The 27,532-nt window shown below is 38.0% G+C and overlaps 1 protein-coding gene across 6 annotated transcripts in view; it reads left to right on the top strand.

Annotated features, from left to right (window-relative positions):
• Positions 1-27,532, top strand: part of LYST (lysosomal trafficking regulator) — a 216,110-nt gene that overhangs the window by 168,559 nt on the left and 20,019 nt on the right. For all 6 annotated transcript variants that reach the window (XM_021677344.2, XM_021677341.2, XM_021677345.2 and 3 more), the window contains 8 exons: positions 1,551-1,617; positions 2,939-3,095; positions 7,030-7,170; positions 10,084-10,301; positions 14,093-14,323; positions 19,749-19,938; positions 22,800-22,936; positions 26,442-26,540. In XM_021677344.2, the coding sequence (XP_021533019.2) occupies positions 1,551-1,617; positions 2,939-3,095; positions 7,030-7,170; positions 10,084-10,301; positions 14,093-14,323; positions 19,749-19,938; positions 22,800-22,936; positions 26,442-26,540 (1,240 nt within the window). The remainder of the gene's footprint in view (positions 1-1,550; positions 1,618-2,938; positions 3,096-7,029; positions 7,171-10,083; positions 10,302-14,092; positions 14,324-19,748; positions 19,939-22,799; positions 22,937-26,441; positions 26,541-27,532) is intronic.

The raw sequence follows: 27,532 nt of genomic DNA, 5'->3' as shown, positions 1-27,532 counted from the left end.
AACAAAAAAAAAAATTTGCTTGCACAAATAAACAGAAAAACATCTGGTTGGTTATAGACCAACATGTTTTACCTGGGGTAATAGTATTATGGCTGATTTTTAGTTTATTGTTTGCTCAGCTGTAAATTTGTGTTTTTCAACCACAATCATTAATATAACTTGTGTCCAAAAATAAAAACAAAACCTATTTATACTATCTATAAAAATTTGCAGGCCTGGAGCAGTAGCTCATGCCTGTAATCTCAGCAGTTTGGGAGGCCAAGGCTGGTGGATTATCTGAGGTCAGGAGTTTGAGACCAGCCTGGCCAATATAGTGAAACCCTGTGTCTTCTAAAAATACAAAAATTAGCCGGGCATGGTGGCACACACCTTTAGTCCCAGCTACTTGGGAGGCTGAGGCAGGAGAATGGCTTGAATCCAGGAGGTAGAGGTTGAAGTGTGCCGACATCACGCCATTGCACTCCAGCCTGGACGACAGCATGTGACTCCATCTCAAAAAAGAAAAAAAAATTCAGGCAGCCATCTTAAATGATTTCACTCTATTTTTAGATGTTAATTTGTATCTATTCTGTAAAACTGTACTTTTTAACAGTTTTTATGATTAGAAAAGTCTCAAAGACAAAATTAGTGCATTTAGTACCACCAATTTCAATATTCCTAGGAAATAGTAATTTATATTTAAAAAAAAAAAAAAAGATGTATCAATGTGTGGTTAAGCAGACCTGGTATGACTGACTGAAATTTGGGCAAATCTTGCTGTTGGTCTAGTTATGGTGCTGCAGGTTGAAATCCAGGTGGTCACATGGCTGTGCCAGACCAGATGATTCCTTAGCCGAAAGAACCTGCCCTTCATCAGAGTTTTTTCCTCACCACATGATTCTGTAGCTTAGAAAAGTGAGGATGCATTCCTGGAGGGATGAGGATTCATTCTCCTGCTTCAAGGAATGGTGTCGTGTGGTGTTCATAGAATGTGAACACCAGCACTGACACATTTGTACACTAGGTAGCCAAATATTTATTTCAGTTCTCACTCTCCAGATCTCAGCTTGGTTATTTTAAACATGTATTGTTTCTTCAATTTTTATTAACTAGACTGATAATTACACAGCATCTTCCTCTGTTCCTAAGTTCTGTTGAAACTGTCCTTCACCCTACACTGCCTAACTGGATGCAGAGTCTGGAAAATGGGACAATAACTTTCAGGGCTTGTTACAGGAATCTGCTCCCATGAGCAGCATCAGCTACAATTCTAGAGGAAGCTGCAGAAGTAAGGGAAAGAAGGATAGTAGTAGCTCTTCTTGTTTAGGCTACTTGTAAGTCAAGAATTTCTAATACTGGTTTGGCTCTGTGGGGAGAATTCTACCTTAATTTCTGAAATAATAATTTTGATTAGTGACTGTTAGTTACAAAACAACATGTTTAAGCAGAGAAATAAAGGTGGAGCGTTTTGTTGACCGACCACTTACCTACTTATAAGATGCAAACATCTAGGGAGCTTAATTTTGACAGTATCAAAATATTTAATTTTTTAAATTACTCTTTTCTTGTAGAAATCTCTCTAAACCTATAGCTGTGCAGTATAAAGAAAAAGAAGATCGTTATGTGGACACATATAAGGTAGCTTTCTTACTCATACTTTATTAAATGAAAAATTGTGTTTTGTTTTATAGACTTACTACTGATTTTTTACTTTCTTGTACTATGATTGACAGACAACTAGAAATCATTATGTGAAATGAAATACCATCTTCTGTCCTGATTTTCTGAGAACACTTTGCCCAGAAAAAGAATACATTTATTTTGGCATAAATCATAAGCCAATAACTCGTTGTTTATTTAAGTATGTAGTAGTCATATTCCTTATAAAAATCACGAAGATTTCCAGGGACGTGCTATTCATATCCCCTAGTGTTATTTATATAAAGTGTTAATATATTTATAATATACCATAACCATTAGTCATATTCAGGAAATTTTGCATTGGTTTATTAAACAGAAATTTATCAGATTTTAACATTTTTAAAAGGAAATGAATTACCTTTTTCTGTGAAATTACTATTAATGAAATTCTATAGGAAATTTTAAAAAAAACTCAATAGCTAAACATTACATTCTTCACAAGAGTATCAAGACAGGAGCATCTGAAACACTTTTCTCATATTCATCACATTATTTTATGCCACAATTCCTGAAACATCCCTTTAAGCATCTTATGACTGTCACTACTTGATTCTTCAGCAGCTGAAAATGAGGCTTTGCTGTGGGAATCAAGAAGTGACTCTTGAAAATCCACTATACCTGACTTTGTTATCAGAACCAGACAGAAGCTATAGGAGATGAGAATAGTGACAGATATTAAATGTTTGGTTGAGCTTCCTACTTTCTGATGAGAAGATAGTAGTAGTGAAAAATTACCATTTTTTTTAACTCTGTGTAACTGCACTGTAAAACAGACTTAAAATGTTATATTTTTACCAATAATGTGACATAGTTTTTACATTTCTGTTGCATTTCTGCTACTTTTAGAGAAGCAGTTCTCTAAACAACATAGCATTACGTCTTGAAACTCTTTTGAAATGAAGACGTCTCTAGTGACAGAAGCACCTCTTATTTGTTGGGTGCTTGATCAGCTTAGACATTATGAGCCATTAGTTAGGAGGTAGAGTGCTCAAAGTTAGGTAGGTTTTCTATGAGGGAATGAAAGAGTGAAGGTGGAGATGGGAAATGCTTCTGAGCATTTGGGTCTCAGTGAGGCACCAAGGAGAAGACTCCCAGACACTCAAGGATGCTGAAGTCTCTGGGCAAGAGTGGGAGGGCTAACCATGGAGAATGGCCTCAAAGGGGCAGTAGAGAAGGAGAGGAAAAAAACATCCAGCACTTTTCTAGTGTTGCCTGGAGTCCACAATCATGAATTCTCTCGATTCACTGTTTCTTTCAGTACTTGGAGGAAGAGTACCGCAAAGGAGCCAGAGAAGATGACCCCATGCCTCCCGTGCAGCCCTATCACTATGGCTCCCACTATTCCAACAGTGGCACTGTACTTCACTTCCTGGTTAGGATGCCTCCTTTCACTAAAATGTTTTTAGCCTATCAAGGTAAAAATATTTTTTATAACAGCCTAAAAAGTCATGTTGGGTCATCAGAAAAAAAAAAAATCGACTTTTTAAGAACCATTGAGACTAATCAAACTACAGGAAAAAGACTTCTATTTATTCCTTCTCCCAAGTTCTCTTCAAAAAACCTGTAGTAAGCCAAATCATCTTGCTAATGTCTCAAATTTTAGCTTCAAATTAAACATGTCTGAGTTTATAAAAATGCAGTTCACTTTTTAAAAACTAAGATATAATTCACAAACCATAAAATTTACCCTTTTAAAGTTTATGCAATTCACTTTTTAAAGACATTCTACCTAATACTTATTTCAAATCATGTAAGTTACCTTTGGAGCCTATGTACATTATTTGTACACAGGGTACATTATTGTAGTTTATTCTAAAGGCGAGAACATTATTGAGGTTTGTTATAACTAACTATAACAAAATTATAAAATAAAAGAAGAGGCACACTGGCAACTTCACAGTGGTAGCTTTCTAGTTAATAATCTTCTACCTTAGCATTTTAAGTGACAGACTGGAGGCCTGAACATGACTTAGATAGGAGTGAATTTATGTTTTTATGCAAATTGGGACACACTCACCTGTAGTTTCTAATGGGGACTGTGATATTAGTTCTATAGCTGTTTCTCATGGCATCCAGAATCATTATCCATTCTTTTACTCAACCATTCTTGAAGTTCTTCATGCTTTTTACTCATATATGATCTATTAGAGGAATGAATTTGTATTCACTCTTACTGGTCTACAGAAGGGGCTTTCCTATGTTTGTCTCTCTGTAAGTAAACAGAACAAATGTTCTGTAGGACAGCTGTTCAAATATTTGAACATTGTTGGCCTGTCCCCTTTCTCTCTCTCAGTTTTGTTTTTCCCCTGGCTAATTATCCTTGGTTAATTTAACAGCAGATTGAGGGCCTCCTAGATACGTGGTCCTATCCCAGCTGCTGCAAGAAATACCAAAAAATAAGGCAGTTTTTGTACTAAATAAAGAGTTTTGAAAACCAATGCTTAAGCCATTCTTGTTTGCTACGGTTTCCAAGCCTGTCACTATTCTGAAGATCTTTCTGGACATGTTCTGATCTGTGAATGCTTTTGACAAAAAAAAGGCAGTCAAAATAAGTATATATATATATATTTCAGATGTGGTTTGGGCCCCCACAGTGTTTGACAGAATGGTTACCTCCCTTCATCCAAGATGACATTTCATTTAATGTAGCCCAAGGATCCATTAATATAAAACTACCAATCAACTAAAATTTATCAATATTTTTATTCATGTTACTATTATGAATGTATTCATATATACTATTTGTAGGGTCCAGACCTACAGGGTTCTGTGAGCCCCTCCCTGCTGGTGCAGAGATGAGAAACAATAGAAATAAAAGAAACAGACAGAGATAGAGAAAAGAGACTTTAGGCTCGGGGGTCCACTGCACAGAGACCTGCAGTGGCATCAAGTGCCTGGACACTCTGACTTTTATTGAGTACAAAGCAGGGAGCAGGGAAGGTAGGGTGAGGTAATTGTGGTCAGTGATAGGGTCAGGTAAATCACGTGTCTAGGAGATAGGGGCCCAGGACTTTCAAGTAGCCGAGACGAGGAGAAAACCTAATGCGTCAGCACTCTTCACATATTTGTCAGAAATGTCAAGGACATTTACTATTATTAATTCTTATCTTCTGAGAAAAAGAGAAACCAAGTGCAGAAGCAGAGTGTGAGAGTGGACATGGAATATGACCACTAAAGCACAGCATCGCATAGAGACAGTTAAGCATCCAGATGTCTGCGTGCTTCCCTGACAGCTGTCAGGCCTTGCCACAAGAGCGTGGAGAGGTAGAGTTTTCTCCTAACTTCCCCAGGAAGGAGACATCTCGGCCATTTTGGACATCTCCTTCCCTAGCTGGCTGAACGACAGGCGCTTTCACAGCACTGGCACTGCTGCACAGCCGAGGCGCCCTCCAGCAGCCTTTATGCGGGCGTGGCAGAGGGCTTAGAGCATCTTGCCTTAGGATCACTTTGTTCACAGTGTCACCTCAGTTTCATGCTTCATACCCCAATAGTCATTAGTAAAATTAAACATTATATTGAGTATATGTCTTTATGATTATAAGTAAGTAACTATAAGATTATATATGATAATATAAAGGAATAACTATGTGCCTACATTTCTAATTCTTTTCTAAATCAGTGTTTATATGGGAACAGGCTGAGGCTTCAGACCCTTGCCACAGCACTTGCGAGGTTCCCCCCACACACACAAATACTGTGTTTTTTTCATTGTGTATTTATGAATAGATTTTGTGTAAACCCTAGGACTATCTCAGTCTCCATTCACTTTCATCTCATTAGTTTCAAGTGATATCTGTTGGCTTTGAACTTATTTCTTGGCTTTAGTACAGGAATTCTCAACCTTGGCATTGTAGTCATTTCGAGCTACAAACTTCGTTTTCATTTGTCATGGGAGCTGCCCTGTGCATTGTAGGACATTTAGCAGTATCCCTGGTCTCTCCCTACTAGTGCCAGTGGTACCATCACCACCCACCCTCAGCCCCCCAGTTGTGAGAATCAAAAATGTTGCCAGATGTTGCCAAATAACCCTGGAAGGCAAAAGTGCTGCTGGTTGAGAACCACAGGTTTAATATATGCATATTCTAGATAATAGGAATTTGTAGTAGTAGTGTTTAATAAAATGTAGGAAGCTACAGAGAATCTTAAAATCTGAACAGAACCTACCCGATATACTTTTCTTGTTCCATATTTCCTTAGTCTTACCTTTAGATACTTTGACTTCATCATGGAATTACAGAATTACCTTAATTTTTCTGAATTCCATTTTGATTGATAACTTTTTCTACTAAGTGAGTTAGTAGGTACTTCTTTAAATGGCCTTTCTTACTTTCTGTGAAAATGTTTCTAAACCTTATTTCTTCCTGGATTTTATTTAGTGGCCAGCCAATGCTAATTGACTCAACAGAATAGATGAGAAAGTAATAAAAGTGACAGAAAATGTTGCTCAGCAGAGCAACCAAGGCTGGGAGAAGAAACCTGATGCTAAGATGTGTTTGTGGCAGTCTCCAAATGAAAAGATGTGTTCAAATTTCCGCAGAGTTTTAGATGATGGAATATGATTCCTAAGAAACGTGTAAACTGCTACTGTTTTCAGGGGCGAACTTTTAGATATCATTTAATATTCTAGGCCTTTCCCTATAGCTAGAAAGTCTGATATTGTTGGCAGAAAAGAGAGTCTAAACTCAATTCTTGATTATTAATATTCTATCCTAGGAAAAAAATGAACAAAAGAGTGACTATGCTTAGTTTCATTTTCGTTCATAGGAAATTTTACTCAATTCTTAGCTCAGAGTTAGAACACCTAAAAAACAATGCACCATAACGTACACCCCCTGCCCCCTCCCCCTAAAAAAGCAAGTAAAGAAAGGAGAAAAATAAGTCTTAACAATTCAAAGTGAAGGAATCATTTTGCTTCCTGATGGGGAAAAAACTGTTTACCTACTTAAACTTTCATTTTTCTTCTTCATTATTCATTCATTTATTCAATACATAAGCCATTATCGAGTACCCGTTATGTGCTAGGTGTGAGTGATATCCCAGGGCCCTGTTTTTGTGGAACTTTTATTCTACTTTGATAGATAGATGATAATTAAACAAATAAATGATATAAACTAATCTAATTATATGTATTACAAAAGCATAATACAGATGAAAAATAATATAATATCTCAAGTTATATTTATAGAAATATTTATTTTCGAGAACACGAGTAACTTCTTTTAAGCTATGGGCAAACAAAATGAGCATTATTTTAATCTTTTTGAAGTAGCAAAAGTAAATGTATTATGATAGGCCTCAAATAGAATTAGGTCTTTGTGTCTTAATTGTGTTATTTGTATTTTTTTATAGATCAAAGTTTTGACATTCCAGACAGAACTTTTCATTCTACGAATACAACTTGGCGACTCTCATCTTTTGAATCTATGACTGATGTGAAAGAACTTATTCCAGAGTTTTTCTATCTTCCAGAGTTCCTAGTTAACCGTGAAGGTATAGTAATAAATTATTTCTAATTTATATTTCTGAGGACTTGTGATTATTTTATAATTTTCCAAAGGCTGGAATGCAATGTCACAGTCTCGGCTCACTGCAACCACTGCCTCCTTGGCTCAAGCGATTCTCCTGCCTCAGCCTCCTGAGTAGCTGGGATTACAGGCATGTGCCACAGCACCCAGCTAATTTTTTTTATTTTTAGTAGAAACAGGGTTTCACCATGTTGGCCAGACTGGTCTTGAACTCTTAACCTCAGGTGATCCACCTGCCTTGGCCTCTCAAAGTGCTGGAATTACAGGCATGAGCCACTGCACCCAGCCGAAAATAGCTTTTTTAAGTCCTAAAATTTGAGTCCCCAAATAAGATAAAATGCTTTTTATTAAGTATATAATTTTATTTTCAAATAAGCGTGAAGATTTTAAGTATTTTATAGGACTAAATATGTTTGGAAGACTAACTTTTAACTATTAAAATTATTTGTAAATATATATTTTAATTTTATTATAGAAATTGCTTATTTTTTTCTGAATACAAAAGTTATAATGTGCTTATTACTTTAAAAATAAGAGGTATGATTTTATTGAAAGCAAAATGTAAATTAACTGAAATCTCAATTATTTTATGAGGAATGACCAAAATAAAAATAAAGTACTCTGCCCAGAATTATCTAATAACCAAAAGGAATACTGGAGTATAAAATCAAATTTTCTGTGATGCCAACCAATAATCTTGGCTGCCAACCTTAGCTGTTCTTAAATAGAAGATCAGTTAACCCTTTAAGGGGTATCTTTGGGTAATTTTCTTACATTTCTTAATTCTATAATTGTATGTGGTCCTTAAGAGCATATGAAATTGAGCATTATAGCTTTAGGAAGTTGGTGTTGGGCAAATTCCTTTAGAATTTTATTGTATATTAACTGTCTCTCTGAGGTTGTTTGATTGATTATTGAATCATCAATAGATTCATGCTACCCTGGAATATATTTCATAGTGTTGATCTAGTGAGAAATGCCTCAATCAAATATCAGCACCTGCACTTTGGGATACCTGCCTTGAAGCTTTTTATTTAGGATTCCTGTTTGAATCCACTGCTTGTTTTCTCTGTCCATGGTCTCTTATATTTATGTTTCAGCTATCTATGGCTCTATAACAAATAATCTCAACACTTAGTGGCTTGAAACAATAATAAATTTATTATCGATCACAGATAATAAAATTATTTTTTATTGGTCAGAAATAAAAAAAAATAGGTCAGAAATTCAGAAACAGCTCAGCTAGGTGGTTTTAGCTCAGGGTGTCTCATGCTGTTGCCTTCAGGTTTTCTGGAGCTGGAACAGGCAGGGGATGGAGCCTTAGGTAGCTGGAGGACGTCACCCTCTCTTCATGTAGTACCAGTGCTTTTTCATGTGGTCTCTCTGAGTAGGCTAGTTTTAGGCTTCCCCACAGCACAGCAGTCCTGGATGTCCTATTTAGCAACTCAGGGTTCCAAAGATGAGTGTTCCAAGAGGGAGACGAACAGAGGCTGCGTGTCCTCTTCCAGCCTGTCCTTAGCAGCCATGCAGCATCACTTCTGCTGTATTCTTCTATTTGTTGAGGTAGTCATGGTGCCTTCCCAGATTCTAAAGAAAGAAAGATAGACTGCCTTGTGATGGAAAGTAGCAAGATTGTGGAAGGGTATGCAAGATGGGAAATGCTGTTATAGCCATTTTTGAAAAATACAATTTTCTACAGCGTACATTATATCATTTCCTATCAGTGTTCCTCTGAGACTCTCGTACCTCAGTTGTCTGCTTTGGGTTGAGTGTCTACCTCTGTGATGTGCCCTCAGAATATCTGAAAGTTGCAAATGATTGAGTTTGTACAAATGCCCTGTTACATAGCCCATTCCCAGTCCATCCCCAGATGCCTCATTCACTGTTAGATAAGTTCCTGCTGCTGCTTCTCCAGAAGTCACACATATGCAGTTCTGCAGGTGCTCAGCCAGTCCATCCTAAATCAACCATGCAGCTGCTCTATACAATGACTGCTGAGCTTTCTCAACTGTTTTTACAAGATCAAAAAGTAGACAGACAGATAGCAACTTAATTTTATATGGAACTTAATCAGCTTTTAAAAGGTCTTTTTAAATTTTTATTATGTTATAGTGTTCAGCACACTATAACGTGTAGCACAAAAAGCCATTTCTGTTTAAAGGTAACATTTCCTTTAGTATAATTTTTTTAAATAAACACTTCTGAGATTGTTGTTTATACTAGCATACTGATGAGACAATTAGATATTAGCCCATTTACATCACAAGAACCCTCTTATTTCATGTGTTGGGATAATTTTGTTGTCTACAGGAATGCTTAGTAGAAAGGAAGTCAGAACAGACCTATAGACTTGTAAAATTAACAGACTATGGCAGTTCATTCTAGGAATGTGTATACTTTGTATTAGTTGAGTTTTTAAACTATAGAATACTAATATTTACTAAATATAATCTTAAATTTATTAAAACATTAATACCAATAGTTCAGAAATGCTTATACAAAGCCTTAGTTTGATTACAATCAGGTTAAATAGATATCTAAGTACTTGATGTCCTTGAAGATGTGAATAGTGAGAATATTGGAATTAGTAGGCAGTGGTTTTCTCCTTTTTTCTTCAATATGTTATAAAGTGGTAGAAGGATAAAGCTGAAAGATCTCAAATTTAATTATGATAGCATTAGCTAACATGGCACTATTAGTAGGTAAATAAGTAGATAAGCAGTGGTGTTTCTTATTTAAAATGTAAATCCTCCTTGCTATTCCCTTTGTTGGTTGTAGCACACAATCAGCCATTTTTGTGAACTCTTAAGACCTGCTCTGTGGCTAAATGAAACGTCTTTTGGGGGAATTAAATATTAATATTAATCTTCTCTTTTAGGTTTTGATTTTGGTGTGCGTCAGAATGGTGAACGGGTTAATCACGTCAACCTCCCCCCTTGGGCACGTAATGATCCTCGTCTTTTTATCCTCATCCATCGGCAGGCTCTAGAGTCTGACTATGTGTCCCAGAACATCTGTCAATGGATTGACTTGGTGTTTGGGTATAAGCAAAAGGGGAAAGCTTCTGTTCAAGCAATCAATGTTTTTCATCCTGCTGTAAGTGACTCTTTTAAAATAATCTATATTTATGTAAGATAGAACCTGAATATTTTAAGGTTAGTTGTTCGGGTGTTCCTTTAAAATAGTCAAGTTATCAAAGAGAATTGGCAGTACCATTAAGCTGTTACCTAAGATTTTCCAGGTTTTATATTTCCTCTCTTTAAAAATAAGATACTATTGCCGGGTGTGGTGGCTCACGCCTGTAATCCCAGCACTTAGGGAGGCCAAGGCGGGCAGATCACCTGAGGTCAGGAGTTTAAGACCAACCTGACCAACATGGTAAAACCCCATGTCTACTAAAAATACAAAAAATTATCTGGGCAGGCACCTGTAATCCCAGCTACTCAGGAGGCTGAAGCAGGAGAATCACTTGAACTCGGGAGGTGGAGGTTGCAGTGAGCCGAGATCATGTCACTGTACTCCAGCCTGGGAAACAAGAATGAAACTCCGTCTCAGAAAAAAAAAAAAGATGCTGTCTGTTCCAGAGGTTTCCCAAAACCATCTCCAGATTTGATGATTCACTAGGAGGACTTGAGGATTCAACATATAGTCATCCTTCCAGCTCAGGTTTATTACAGTAAATGATATAAAGCAGAATCGGCATGGGGCAAAGTCTGGGAGAAACCAGGCACAAACAGCCAAGAATCTACCCCTGGTAAAGCACAAAGAGCATACTCAGCTTCCTCCAGCAACAAGTCGTAATGACACGTGAAATGTCTGCCAGGGAAGCTCATTAGAGACTCAGTGTGCATGATTTTTATTGAGGTTGGCAACATAGGCACCCTCTGTCTCCCACATGCTGAAATTCCAGGCTCTCAAAAGGAAAGCAGGTGTTCTGCATAAACTGCATTGTTTGTATAGTTTAGGCACAGTAAGCTACTCTTATCAGTTAGGGAATGGTAGAACCCCTCCTGAAATCCAAGTTCCCAGACAACGACAGCCAAGGGTCAACTTTACAAGCAGGCCTTTCCAGAGATAGCAGTCAATCCTGCTGTGTTAAGTCTTTTCTGCATGCTATCCTACATACATATTCTACTTTAAAATGGCACCATGCTTCCTTATTACCAAAAAAGTAGTTGTACTTTGTTAGAAAAATGTATAAAATACAGAGTAGCAACAGGGAGAAATTTTAAAGTCCACTTTAATATCACCATCCAGAGATAAATAGTGAAAGCACCTTTAGACTTCTTTCTATACATGTATATCATTCCATTGATCATTTATATAATAATAATATTAATGCTATTTGGTAACCTTTTCTTCTCCCTAAACAAGATAGTCTTAAATTTATTCAAGTGATTAGGTATCATTCTACATTATTTTTAGTGGCTACCTACTACAGATAGAGCATTCGTAATTCAAAAATAAAATTTTTAGATTTTGATGCTTCAAAATCAGAAACTTTTTGAGTGCAAAAATGATAATCAAAGGAAATGCTCATTGGAGCATATGAGATTTCAGATTTCTTGGATTAAGAATACTGAACGAGGCAGGGTGCAGTGGCTCACACCTGTAATTCCAGCACTTTGGGAGGGTGAGGTGGGCAGATCATGAGGTCAGGAGTTCAAGACCAGCCTGGCTAATATGGTGAAACCCCATCTCTACCAAAAATGCAAAAATTAGCGGGGCGTGGTGGCAGGCGCCTATAATCCCAACTACTCAGGAGACTGAGGCAGGAGAATCATTTGAATCCAGGAGGCAGAGGTTGCAGTGAGCTGAGATCACACCATTGCACTCCAGCCTGGGTGGAGATTCTGTCTCAAAAAAAAAAAAAAAAAAAAAAAAAGAATACTGAACTGCAGGGGCCGGGCACAGTGACTCACCCTGTAATCCTAGCACTTTGGGAGGCTGAGGCGGGTAGATCGTGAGGTCAAGAGATCAACACCATCCTGGCCAACATGGTGAAACCCTGACTCTACTAAAAATACAAAAATTAGCTGGGTGTGGTGGTATGCACCTGTAATCCCAGCTACTTGGAAGGCTGAGGCAGGAGAATCACTTGAACCTGGGAGGCGGAGGTTGCAGTGAGCTGAGATCATGCCACTGCACTCCAGCCTGGTGACAGAGCGAGACTCTGTCTCAAAAAAAAAAAAGCAATTGAACTGCTAAGTAAATAATGCTAATATTCCAGAATCCAAAAAAATCCTGAAATCCAAAACAATTCTGGTCCCAAGTGTTTGTATAAGAGATACTCAGTCTATATTCACAAGTATGGCTATAGAATAATTTATTTAACAGTCTTCTATTGTTGGATATTTAGTTTGGATGTGTTTGCTGTTAAAATTGGCATTTCTGTGGTTATTTTTATGTACATTTCTTAACGTCCTTAAGATAAATTCCTAGAAGTAGAATTGTTACATTTTCTTTTTTTTTTTTTTTTTTTTGAGACGGAGTCTTGCTCTGTCTCCCAGGCTAGAGTGCAGTGGCACAATCTCGGCTCACTGCAATCTCTGGCTCACTGCAACCTCCACCTCCTGGGTTCAAGTGATTCTCCTGCCTCAGCCTCCCAAGTAGCTGGGATTACAGGCATCTGCCACTGTGCCTGGCTAATTTTTGTATTTTTAGTAGAGACGGAGTTTCACTGTCTTGGCCAGGCTGGTCTCAAACTCCTGACCTCATGATCCACCCACCTTGGCCTCCCAAAGTGCTGGGATTACAGGCATGAGCCACTGCACCTGGCCTACGTTTTCAAGTATACTCTTTGATGTTGTTGGATAGACTAACTTTAAAAAAAATCTTCAGTAAACATTTATTTTGCTAGGTTCTGGGAATGCAAAAGTAAATAGGAGTCACATATACACCATGGAATACTTTGCAGCTATAGAAAAGAACAAGATCATGTCCTTTGTTGGAACATGTATGGACCAGAAAAAATAACTACTGGTACTAGGCTTAGTACCTGGGTGATCAAATAATCTGTACAACAAACCCCTGTGACACGAGTTTACCTGTATAACAAACCTGCACATGTACCCCTGAACTTAAAAAGTTTTTTTAAAAAAAGTATGTGATCCCTGGTGCTGGGGGTTGTGAGGGGAATTGAGTTGAAGATGACTTAACTTCTGAAATATCTTTGGAATTTTATTTTGGCATATATAGAAATGTTATGTCTAGATATGTAATGAAAACCACTGTGACTGATTATATATTATACTAAAAGCCAACCCATCCAAGTGGATATATACAAAATATGGCTGATCTGTACTCAATTACTGACTACCAGCTTTAGAAATAAAGAAGTAAATGCAAATTGCTCTCCATCTGACTCTATGGGATAATGACACTAAGAAGAAATATCCTTCTTAGTGCAATAATTTTATTAGTACATTAATACCCTTTACATTTAAGAGGTTTGAATTTTCATTGCTGCTCTTTTGGTTTCACCTACAATATTTACTAGAACCTAAATAATGCTCTCTTGAACTATCTACCAGCATTGTATTTTAACTTTATTTTTGCCTTTTCCTATACATTACTTTGGACAAGCAACTTCTTCAATAATTTAGTATCAAGTCTTATATGATATTCTCGGGTCTTAAATTAAAAACTAATTTTATAAACATGCCTAATTTGAACCAATCAGTCAAGATACATTGTTTTTGTTCACCTGTTCAGAAACATTGATACTTCTGATCTCAGTGAGACCATGAGTGACTGTTAACGTGAACAAAAGCATTTCTTCCATAACCTAGAAAATAAAGTGTTGTTTTTCCCTTTGGTATGAATATTATTGCCAAGCCTTTCTTTATACTACATATGTCTTTTTCCTTTACTCTTTTACTCTGCAGACATATTTTGGAATGGATGTCTCTGCAGTTGAAGATCCAGTTCAGAGACGAGCCCTGGAAACCATGATAAAAACCTATGGGCAGACTCCCCGTCAGCTGTTCCATACGGCCCATGTGAGCAGACCTGGAGCCAAGCTCAACATTGAAGGAGAGCTTCCAGCTGCTGTGGGGTTGCTAGTGCAGTTTGCTTTCAGGGAGACCCGAGAACAGGTCAAAGAAATCACCTATCCGGTATGTCATTTAGATTTCAATTGAATGCAGCAAAACCTGATTAGACTCTTGTGATGCCAAGCACTCTCCTAGTTGCCAGGGACACAGAAGTGAATAGCATGGTCCTGGCCTGAAGCTGCGTCCCAGTCACTACAAGGCAGGTACAGCAGTGAAAGCAGAATCCTATGCAAGGTAATTGCTGTGTTAGCGATATGTGAGAGTGCTTTGAGGAGCTCAGAGGAAAAAAGAATTGCTTGTTTCAGACAGTAAGCTCCCTCAGGGAGCAGAAAGAAAGGTTATTCCCAGGGAAAGCCTCCCAAGGCAGTGACATAATAGGATTTTGCAAATAAGAAGAGAACCATCAGGACTAGAGAACAGATTGAGCATTGCTATGCCAGTGTATACATGCAGAGCATGGTCTTGGTTATCATCTTCAGTCAAAAGGATTGACCAGTGATGTGGATGTTTTGGTTTATACTTAAGGGGGAGCTTTACATATTTCTTTGGCCTCCCCAGATTGTAATGATAAAAAGTATTACCTCCAAAAATAGGAAGTAGGTATAATTTTTACTTTGAAATAGAAAAATCAAGCAAACAAGCAAAAAAGCTAAAGTGGATTTTAATCTTCAACTAAATTCTTCATTTTAAAAACAGCCTAAGATAGTAGAATGTGAATTGTAAAGCACTATAAGGGTTTGCAAAAGGAAATTGCAGAAAATGAAAAGGTGAGGGAAAGAAGTTGTAAAGAACCTTGATGAAATAACACAGTATATCTCAAAGTGCAGTAATCTGTGACCTGTTTTAAGAGGAAAAGGTTTTTACACACCTTGTTTTGACTATTTTTCCTTGTAATTATCTTACTATATAAGACAGAACACTGGATATAAATTATTTGTGCTCATAGCTCACATATATCAAATTTTCATGTTAAATATGAACAAAACTTACTCTACCAGTAAAATTCAATTTTAAAGCATTAATATGGTAGGCAATGTTGTTTTGCTAAAACTAAATTACGAGTGTTGGTTTTTGAAGCCTCACAAATCACTTTAGTCACTGTTATTACCAGGGTCACTATTTTTAACGACAGTCTGTCACTTGTCACTTTTTTTTTTGAGACAGGGTCTCAACCTGTTGCCCAGGCTGGAGTGCAGTGGCGCCATCTGAGCTCACTGCAAACTCTGCCTCCTGCGTTCAAACAGTTCTCCTGCCTTAGCTTCCCAAGTAGCTGGGATTACAGGTGCCTGCCACCACACCCAGCTAAATGTTGTATTTTAGTAGAGATGAGGTTTCACTGTCTTAGCCAGGCTGGTCTTGAACTCCTGACCTCATGATCCACCTGCCTCAGCCTCCCAAAGTGCTGGGATTGCAGGTGTGAGCCACCGAACCTGGCCCAATCTTTCACTTTAACATGTCAACATAATTTCACAATACATCCCTAAAAATTAATAGATGTCATTTAACTTACTACTATACTTACTGCTCATTAGCTGTTAAAAGTTGGTGTATATAAAGGATCTGAGCAGTATGTCTGCTCACAGTGGGAACGTGGTACCAACCTGCTTCATTCCCACCTCAGGACCTTTATGATGATTGTTTCCTCTACCTGGGATAACGACTCCCCAGATATATCCCCAGTTTGCTCCCTCATCTCATTCAAGTCTCTGCTCAAACATCTCTTCCTCAGAGTCTTCCCTGAATCCCATTTAAATGCTTTCCATAAGCTCTGATTATATCTCTGTCTGATTATGTCTAAAACAGCTATTCCATCATCCTCAGACCCCTTCTCCTTCTTTGTTTTGGTGCATAGCACTTCCGTCACTTGACATATTGTATATGTATTTGTTTATTTATTTGTCTATCCTCCCATCCCAAATAGAATAGAACTCCATAAACACAAGGACTTTGTCTGTCTTGTTCATCACTGTGTCGCCAGTTCCTAGGAAGGTGCTGGGCATTTAATAGACACTCACTATTTTTTAAATTAATGTCTTCTCTGATAAAAGTTGGTTTGGTTTGCTACACTTTTGTGTGATGTGTAGTGACATTTATGTCACTGCTTATCTTTATTTGAACTGTGGTGCAACCTTCCACACCATACTGCTCCTTGACTCCATGGGCCTTCACTTGGCATCCACACAAAATGCAAACACAAGCCTTGAAACCAAGCAACAGTACTCAGTTATAAGGGGTCTTCTGGATGACCCAGATATGCTTGTGTAAACTTCAGTTCACCACTGAAGTTCAAAACAATCAGAGTTATATAAAAGGGAGCATTTCAATAAAGCACTCCTCTTTAAATATTCTATGAGAAGTGTCTGTTCACGTGCTTTGCCCACTTTTTCATGAGGTCATTTGTTTTTTTTTTCTTGTAAATTTGTACAAGTTCCTTGTAGATTCTCAATATTAGACCTTTGTGAGATGGGTAGATTGCAAAAATTTTCTCCCATTCTGTAGGTTACCTGTTCACTCTGATGGTAGTTTCTTGTGATGTGCAGAAGCTCTTTAGTTTAATTCCCAATTGTTAATTTTGGCGCTTGTTGCAATTGCTTTTGGCCTTTTGTCATGAAATTTTTGCCCATGCCTATGTCCTGAATGGAATTGCCTAGATTTTCTTCTAAGGTTTTTATGGTTTTGGGTTTCACATTTGTCTTTCATTCATCTTGAGGTAATTTTTGTATAAGGTGTAAGGAAGGGGTCCAGTTTCAGTTTTTTGCATATGGCTAGCCAGTTTCCCAGCACCATTTATTAAATAGGGAATCCTTTCCCCCATTGCTTGTTTTTGTCAGGTTTGTTGAAGATCAGATGGTTGTAGATGTGTGGTGTTATTTCTGAAGTCTCTGTTCTGTTCCACTGGTCTGTATGTCTGTATTGGTACCAGTATCATACTGTTTTGGTTACTGTTGAAAAAAAGCTCAAGATCACTGATTGTTAGAGAAATACAAATCAAAAACCACAATGAGATACCATCTCACACCAATCAGAATGACGATTATTAAAAAGTCAAGAAATAGCCCGGCGTGGTGGCTCACACCTGTAATCCCAGCACTTTGGGAGGCCAAGGCGGGTGGATCATGAGGTCAAGAGATCAAGACCATCCTGGTCAACATGGTGAAAACCCATGTCTACTAAAAATACAAAAAATTAGCTGGGCACGGTGGTGCATGCCTGTAATCCCAGCTACTCAGGAGGCTGAGGCGGGAGAATTGCCTGAACCCAGGAGGCGGAGGTTGCAGTGAGGCGAGATCATGCCATTGCACTCCAGCTGGGTAACAAGAGTGAAACTCTGTCTCAAAAAAAAAAAGTCAAGAAACAATAGATGCTGGTGAGACTGTGGAGAAATAGGAATGCTTTTACACTGTGGGCAGGAATGTAAATTAGTTCAACCCTTGTAGAAGACAGTATGGCAATTCCTCAGAACCAGAAGTACCATTTAACCCAGCAATCCCAGTACTGGGTATATACCCAAAGGAATATAAATCATTCTGCTATAAAGACACATGCACACATATGTTTATTGCAGCACTATTTACTATAGCAAAGGCATGGAACCAACCCAAATGCCCATCAGTGATAGACCGAAGACAATATACACCATGGAGTACTATACAGCCATAAAAAATAGTGAGATCATGTCCTTTGCAGGGACATGGATGAAGCTGGAAGCCATTATCCTCAGCAAACTAACACAGGAACAGAAAATCAGATACCACATGTTCTCACTCATAAGTGGGAATTGAACAATGAGAACACATGGACACAGGGAGGGGGAAAAACACACACTGGGGCCATACGGGGTGGAGGGTGGGGGAGGGAGAGCATTAGGACAAACACCTAATGCATGCAGGGCTTAAAACCTATATGACGAGTTGATAGGTGCAGCAAAACACCATGGCACATGAATACCTATGTAACAAGCCTACACATTCTGCACTGTATCCCAGAACTTATAATAATAATAATGATAATGATAAATATACTATGATATAAAAGAGTTGCCATTGTATCTTTATGTGTCATTGAAAAACTAGGAGTTTAAACTCTGCAACTCATATAAAAGGAATTTCCTGGCAAGGAATTATGAATGATAAATTATAACTATAAAATTAGCACACACATTTTTATCAATATTGATAGGTTTGTATCCCATGGGGGAACCACAAAAAAACCATTGATAGACAAGATTTTAGAAAAAGCTTGTTTTCAAACTACCTGTCCCTAACCTCTGTTCCCACTTGAGCATTCCTGAAGCTCTTAAGCTTTTCCAGAAATATTCAGTTTTTAGACCACTATGATATCATTTAAAACTATATATTAACATATCCCCTAAATACTCTGACAGAATTATTATAGCTTCTAAAGTGGTATGATTTTATTTTAAAGATAGCATATAGATCAATGCTGCCTATTTTTTTTTTCATTTATTTGGGAAATGACATAAGCAAGTTTCACTAAAAATCTTTAGGTTTTTTACAGAAATGACTGAAAATTGCTTAGTATAGTACTTTTATTTTATGTGGCATTTTCTCTGAAGAGTTGAAAGTAAAATAATGGGTTAAACTCTTAAATGTCTAAAAGAGGGGAATCCACTAAAAAAGAAGAGTTCAGTAGAGGATAAAACAGTCATAAAAAGAACAAAAACAACTACTGGGAGAAACTCTTTAAAAGGGCGTTATGTCTTTTCTTCTTGATTTTGAAACTTTTTAATAATTGTTTTTGCTTGAAGTGGAGGAAACCTTTCCATTACTGTTCATGGGCAGCCACATGGGTATCACTCTCTAAGAGACTTCATTCACGTTTCTTTCCCCAAATCCTAATGTTCCTCAAGATCTACCTTTTATTTTTCACTGACAATTCTTTCTCATCTCTTTTCTTCCCTAGTACTTGCTAGAGGTCCTCTAATCCTTTCAATATGTTCCATAGATAAACACTTTCCTTTCACTCATCACATCTCTATTTGAGATGAGAACCTGCTATGTTCCAGGCACATAGATGAATCAGAGGTGTTCCCTCTCTTCAAGGAGCACATAGCTGAGTAAGGTTTCCTTTGCTACATGTGGTCTTGATTTCTCTTGCCATATGTACGTATGGCTTCTCATACTACCGAATTACAGTCCTCCAGTAAATATCAACTTTAGTTTAGGTATTTCAACTAGAAATAAGAAATACACTAAATTTTTTTTCTCTGCTCAAATTTCAAGGAATTTCTAATTATTAACTACATATTTTCATGCAAGTTAGGCCAGAACCATAGAGTAAAACTCAAATAAGGAAAAAATATTTCTATATGCTAAGCATAGGGAAGTAAAAATATGTGTAAAGCAATTATTGCTCTCACAGAGATTATAATCCATATTACATTCTCTTTGTTTAGAGCTTAAATTGGAAGTAATTCTATACTTACTACCTTTTAAAAGGCCATACTTTTTATTTGTCTTGGTTTTAGAGTCCTTTATCATGGATAAAAGGCTTGAAATGGGGGGAGTACGTGGGTTCCCCAAGTGCTCCAGTACCTGTGGTCTGCTTCAGCCAGCCCCACGGAGAAAGATTTGGTTCTCTCCAGGCTCTACCCACCAGAGCAATCTGTGGTTTGTCACGAAATTTCTGTCTTCTGATGACTTATAGCAAGGAACAAGGTAAAATAAAACATAATGAAAATATTTCTGGATATATCTTTCATGAGATTTGAATATTTCTAGTTCATCTGTGTTGCTACTTTGAGTCCTTGGTGGAAAAATTTAGCTCAAAATTGTGGTTATTTAGTGCAAAGTGGGATTGAAAACATACTATATGAAAAAACAGACAGTTAAATGCAGCATCATTTGAAATGAGAGGAGGAACTTGAAGGGGACAAGAATAAATGGTTATGTTCACAAAATGAAGACATTATCAATTTGATAGAAATGTACACTTGGGAGACTCTTGAGCCCCAGAATAGACAGACATATTTGACCAACAAATCTACCACCTTAGAGGATATAGTCATGGGTTTAAGCAACAAACAAAACAAAGGTGTCAAGATAGCCTTGAAAATAGGTTTTAAAGACATGTATTCCTGAAAACTTTTCTGACTCCCCACATACTGATTCACTAAAAGCAACATGTGGGAAAGTGCTGTGCAGTAGAGGCTTCTTCATGCTTCTAAATGTCAGCTAGACACTGGAAAACTAGGGACATTTTCTGTTTGAGTAGTCCCGCAGCCATTCCAAATTAGCCATTTTACTAGAAACAAAAGAACTCTTCCTACTTCCTAGGCATGGACTTGGGGCACTCATCTCTTCCTATCAGGTTATGTGCAGACTTGCCTAAAAGCCAATATGTGGACAAGATGCCTGTTAGCAGCCAGCACTGCTGGCAATTACCATTACCTTCTGTGCACTGTGCTCCTTGGGAGCCATATATAGCCTTCCACCCGAACTGCAATACAAGGGTGTGAGCACCCAGAGAAGATATCAGTCACTTAAAGAAAATAAGTACGCTAGCTGGGCCATAGTTCTTTTAGGCTCACTCTTACTTCTGTCACGAAATGAATGATTGTTTTTATAGTTAGAAATAATGCATACCATTTCATCTATATTTAGTGAGTTAATAGGATAAGGTAGATCTGTTTCATCATAATCGTTGTGATATCAATAGTTTATTCTTATTAGTATGTTACAATTAGTTATGAAGTAATTTACAAGTAATTTGCTACTAATACCACCAACATATCAACATGTGGTTAGAGTACACTAAAGTTTCTCTCTGTTGAGCAACAGAGAAAGTACAGGTATTATCACTTAGCATTATGGGACTTAAATATGTCAAACATATTCTAAGCCTATCTTATTTGTGCCACTACAGTCATGAACCCTTAGTGTGCCCTTAATAGCCATGTTCATTTAAATTACACTTAACTTCCTTGCACAGCGTATTTGGAATTTGTCAGAACCTGAGTACGTCCAGAGCAGTAGTTTAATAGAACGGTTTCCGCTGTGGCCTCAGCAGGCACAGTTCCTGAGTTTGCCTCCTTGCCCTGCTGCTTACTAGTTATGTGGCCTTGGGGAAGTTACTTCGCACTTCACGAATCCTGGCTTTTGATCTATAAAGTAGGAATAACCAAAAAATTTACCTCACAGGATAATTTACTGTAAGGATTGCAATAATGTATGGGGATGATTAGCACAGTGCCTGGTTCACTCTAAGTGCTTAATAAATGTTTATTGGCCTGTAAATACTCTAGGGTCTGGGAAAGGTCAGTGTTTACTAGATACATGCAACACTAGAGCCAGCAAGGAACAGTCCACATAGACATTCTAGAGAGGCATTGACTGAACAGTGATGTAGCTTACAGATGAAAGTTAGGTCGCTTTCCTTATTTTACTCAACAAAACAAAAAGAAAGCTATGAATTGCCTATTTTCAATATGCTATTGATTCATTCAAGAAATATTTGTTATACTCATCTACGTGCTGGGTATTCTGCTAGGGACTGGAATAAATAAAGCACATTATCTCTCCTTTAGGAACTTAAAATATTGCAAGTTTCAAGGGCAGTACCATTTATAGCATCTTTGCTGCATTTAGCTATATTCAGCATACCAACAAAGCATAGATAACAGTACTGGGAAATGATGTTAAAATTTCCAAGTTTTTATGCCAAAAGGACATAATACTGTGTTGTTGTAAAAAAAAAAAAAAAAAAGAGAGAATGAGGGCCAGGCACGCCTGTAATCTCAGCACTTTGGGAGGCCAAGGCAGGTGGATCACTTGAGGAGTTCTAGACCAGCCTTGGCCAACATGGTGAAACCCTGTCTCTACTAAAAATACAAAAAAAAAGTCAGCTGGGCGTGGTCGCAATTGCCTGTAGTCCCAGCTGCTTGGGAGGCTGAGGCACGAGAATCACTTGAACCCAGGAGGCAGAGGTTGCAGTGAGCCAAGATTGATCACTGCACTCCAGCCTAGGTGATAGAGCAAGACTCTGTTTCAAAAAAGAGAGAGAGAGAAAGAGAAGAACAGAGCCTCCCTGAATGAAGAAGGTCTGCCATACACGGTCCTGCAGTTGACAGGATTAAACAGTCCCTTCTCAGCCTAGGTGTTGCTTCTACTCCAGCAGCGTTGTCTTCCTGCTATTAGCAGGTGTCCATCCTGGGTATCTAGAAAGTTACTTAAATAGTATCTAGTTCATATTTATTTTTAAAGAAAAAGTGTCTCAGAACATGAATAGAGTAAGCTTGACTGTCATTGTCTTTTATAATAATTTCTTAACAGAAATTTTAGTTTTGAGTCAAATAAATCCCAGCCAAAACAACATAAGTAAAAAAATATAATCCCACCCTGAGAATCCTATTAGCATTAAAGGAATAAAACTAAAAATTTTTCCATCTTAAGGATATAAAGATGGTTTTATACCAAATGATATGTTCTGCTATGTAAACTTCAGACTTTAATCTGCCAGTTTGAGGCTGTCATGTAACAGTTGAGCAGTGACAATCTGATTCTTTCTCCTTCTCCTTGAGGTGTGAGAAGCATGAACAGTACGGACATTCAGTGGTCAGCCATCCTGAGCTGGGGATATGCTGATAATATTTTAAGGTTGAAGAGTAAACAAAGTGAACCTCCAGTAAACTTCATTCAAAGTTCACAACAGTACCAGGTAAACTTTTTTTTTTTTTTTTTAAATTTTAGACAGAGTCTCGCTCTGTTACCTAGGCTGAAGTGCAATAGCGCAATCTTGGCCCACTGCACCCTCCGCCTCCCAGGCTCAAGTCATCCTCCTGCCTCAGCTTCCTGAGTAGCTGGGACTACAGTGAATGCCACCACACCTCGATAATTTTTATATTATCTTTAGAGATGGGGTTTCACCATGTTGCCGAGGCTGGCCTCAAACTCCTGGGCTCAAGTGAATTCACCCATCTCGGCTTCCGAAAGTGCTGGGATTACAGGCCTGAGCCATTGTGCTTGACCCCAGGTAAACTTTTTTATGGATTCTTTATAATAATTAAATACAATGCATAAAAATGAATCAGACTGATAGCAGCTAGGTAGTTTGGTTGGTTTGTTTTGAGACGAAGTCTCGTTCTGTCACCCAGGCTGGAGTGCAGTGGTGCAATCTGTGCTCACTGCAACCTCCACCTCCCTGGTTCAAGCAATTCTCCTGCCTCAGCCTCCCAGGTAGCTGGGACTACAGGCATGTGCCACCACACTTGGCTAATTTTTGTATTTTTAGTAGAGATGGGGTTTCACCATGTTGGACAGGTTGGTCTTGAACTCCTGACCTCAGGTAATTCTCCCATCTCAGCCTCCTAAAGTGCTGGGATTATAGGCATGAGCCACTCTGCCCAGCCAAGCAGCTAGTTTTTAATATCCCTCAATTTTTCCAGTCAGAAGCTGATGCTGTTGTGAAATGATTACTGTAATCAGGCTAATTAACACATCCATCACCTCACATAGTTAGCATTTTTTATGTGTGTGATGAGAACATTTAAGGCCTGCTATCTTAGCAAATTTCAAGAATACAACACAATTTTTTTAATTGATTTATTTTTTTTGAGACAGTCTCACTCTGTCACCAGGTTGGAATGCAGTGGCGCAATCTCGGCTCACTGCAACCTCCACCTTCTGGGTTCAAGCAGTTCTCCTGCCTCAGCGTCCTGAGTAGCTGGGACTATAGGCGTGCACCACCATGCCCGGCTAATTTTTGTGTTTTTAGTAGAGATGGGGTTTCACCATGTTGGCCAGGATAGTCTCGATCTCTTGACCTTGTGATCCACCTGCCTCGGCCTCTCAAAGTGCTGGGATTACAGGCGTGAGCCACCATGCCTGGCCAACACAATACTGTTAACAGTAGTCACCATGCTATACATTAGATCTCCAGAACCTAATCATCCTGCACAACTGAAACTTGTACCCTTTGACCACTGTCACCCCATTCCACACACATTACCAGCACTCTCAGTCCCTGGCTACTGCTATTCTACTCTCTGCTTTTATAGTTCAGCTTATTTTAGATTCCACACATAAGTAGGATCATACATAAAAAAATTTAGGCTGGGCACAGTGGCTCACACCTATAATCCCAGCACTTTGGAAGGCCAAGGCAGATGGATCACAAGGTCAGGAGTTCGAGACCAGCCTGGCCAACATAGTGAAACCCCATCTCTACTAAAAGTACAAAAATTAGCTGGGCATGGTGGCACATGCCTGTAGTCCCCACTATTCGGGAGGCTGAGGTGGGAGAATCACTTGAACCTGGAAGGCAGAGGTTGCAGTGAGCCAAGACCACGTCATTGCACTCCAGTCTGGGTGACAGAGTAAGATTCGATCTCAAAAAAAAAAAAAAAAAGAATTTAAACATTGCAAAATCATTTGTATCATAATGTGATAATGTTGTGTGATACTTTGAGTCAAATGACTAACTGAATGAGAATACTATATTGCATTTTCATCTAGAGATACATTTCTAAAGACATATTTTTGTTCACCCATTAATTCTTTAAGAAAATTCAGCTAGGATATTATTATATAAAGACTCACACTCTGACATTTCACTTATATGATCAATTTCATCATCATCACTAGAGTCTAGAGTCCTGATGGCTGTGTGACTTCATGTTGTGATTAGTCTCATAATTGTGAAACGTCTTCCTCTGTCAGCTTTCTTCTCTTTGTTATTATTGGTAGAAAATGAAAAATTCTGAATTCTCCACTGTGTTCAATGAAAGCCAAAAGTAGACTACAGAAGTGGTGTCTCCAGCCTTCTTTTTTACTTTCTTGAAAGATGACACTATACTTTGGACAATGCAATAAGAAAACCAAAAGATGACAATTTAGTTCACTTACGTTATCCTCATGGGAGATTCCATCATTCTCTCATTTCCTTGTTTGTTTGTTGCATAGTTAGGAAAAATTGATGAGTAGCGATTAAATAATTTTTAGAATGATGAAATAGCAAAATGTTTCAGGATATAGAAAAATAAGTTAGTTATTAAAATCTTATAATGTAACTTAGGTTAATAAAAGATTTACTGGATCCATATGGTAATTCCAAGACAGAATGAGTTTTATTCTGTATATTTTTTAAAAGTGCATTTTCTCTTTGTTCTTTGGAAGACCTCCAAGAAAGAATAGAATTTATTAAGTTTCAATCCTTACAAATAGAACTACTCAAGAAAGAAACTGAAAACATAAAATTGGATCCAACGGACCCTTATAGCATAACAGGAGTTAATAAAGTTCAGAAAAAGTCTTTTTTCTAAGGTAGCAGAGACGTGAACACACTTGTAGTGCAGAGGAGGAAGCCAGCAAGAGACAGTTTGAAACTGTAAGAAAAAGAAGACAAGGTTTCTGAGGAAGCCTGGGGATGAGGCAAGGCTGACCTTGAAAGCAGATACATTTCTTTCTCTGAATCAGAAGACAGGGAAACATGTTGAGTTGCAAGAGAGAGAAGAGGAAGAGGTGTGCAGCTGGTGGCCTCCGTCTGCTTAGTGAAGTGAGTGTGGGGGAGGGAAGACAGGAGAGCACTTGGGGACAGTTGCTGCAGACATGGTGCTAGGGATGGGGGTCAGCTAGTGTGGAAAAGAGGACCTGTCAGGCCACACAAAAAATTAACTCAAACCTGAATGGTGCCTCCTCCATGGTTAGGACTGAGGGATTTTGTACCAAAGGCGTAATCCCATCTTTTACATTCACACTTATCTTTCTTCTCCTGCTTAACAATCTTTAGAACTATTAGAAACAATACCTCTATTTATACATACCCTGTTTCCCACCAAAGACATAAAAACAGAAAAATAAAAGGAAAAGCAAATAAATATGTGAAGTACACACACATTCACACTCAACCTTGGATTTAATCAATCCTGAATGATTTTGTTAAATTTATATAAATATATATACATATATATATATATATATATATATCTACATATACATAGGCACATAGACACATAGACTGTGCATTATAATATATTTTAATTTGGAAACAACTTTTAGACATTTGGCTCAAAGTTAGAGAATTATTATTATCTGACACCTTTCTAATCTTTTCAAGTAAATGTTTACCTAAAATTTTTGAGATTTAAAAAAATAGTTGTCAGAAAAGTAGAAGCATTTTTCATGCTTTTAAAACATGATAATCTTTGAGTTGTCCTTTTTCGAAGGTGACTAGTTGTGCTTGGGTGCCTGACAGCTGCCAGCTGTTTACTGGAAGCAAATGCGGTGTCATCACAGCCTACACAAACAGATTTACAAGTAGCACGGTAGGTTCTGGGCCTTCTGTGTGGGTAGTATGGGACTTTGTCAATGAGGGGAAGAAAACCTTTATGAAATATAATTCATTTTGCATAAGATTAACTTAAAATGTTTATTCCTTTAATCTTCTCCCTACATTAGGTCTTAAAATTCTTTAGGGTTTTATTAGGATCATGAAAAATCTTGAAAACAATTTTTTTTTTTTTTAAACTGAGTCTCACCAGTCTGGCCAGGCTGGAGTGTAGTGGCGCAATCTCGGCTCACTGCAACCTCCACCTCCTGGGTTCAAGCAGTTCTCCTGCCTCAGCCTCCCAAGTAGCTGGGACTACAGGCACACACCACCATGCCCAGCTAATTTTTGTGGTTTGTTTTTTTAGTAGAGATGGGGTTTCACCATGTTGGCCAGGATGGTCTCAATCTCTTGACCTCCTGATCCACCCTCCTTGGTCTCCCAAAGCACTGGGATTACAGGCGTGAGCCACCGCACCCAGCCCAAAAACAGTTTTAATAGTCCTATTTTTTTGTTTCAGAGACAGTATTTTGAGTTATGATCTGTTTTGTATTTAAGCTTTTAAATGACATTTTGGTGCTTACCTATATTTGCAATATAAACTTGAATGCTTAGGAGTATACTAAAATTCTATCAAGTTCGAAAGCTTAGAAACCCTAATGTCCAACATTCCCATACACTCTGGGTAAATTAAATGACAGCAAAATCTAAGTAGTCTGGATTTGTACCACTTACTGGAAGAAATTTTATTTTTTAGCCATTCACTGAATTCCCAGGATTTTGGAGTTGAATCATAAAACAGGGAAGAAAATAAGACATTATGCAATGCTTCTTTTAATTTACTGTTATTGGGGTTTTTGGTTTGTGTTATTTAGTTTTTGTTTGTTTTTTGAGACAGAGTCTCCTTCGGTTGCCTAAGCTGGAGTGCGGTGGCGTGATCTCAGCTCACTGCAACCTCTACCTCCTGGGCTCAATCGATTCTTGTGCCTC

The sequence above is a fragment of the Aotus nancymaae genome, unplaced genomic scaffold, assembly GCF_030222135.1.
Source record: "Aotus nancymaae isolate 86718 unplaced genomic scaffold, 86718_ANA_hifiasm-v0.15.2.pri h1tg000032l_0, whole genome shotgun sequence".
In the NCBI taxonomy this organism is placed as follows: domain Eukaryota; kingdom Metazoa; phylum Chordata; class Mammalia; order Primates; family Aotidae; genus Aotus; species Aotus nancymaae.
Note: the sequence above shows the minus strand (reverse complement) of the source record. Positions and strands in the feature narration are given on the sequence as shown.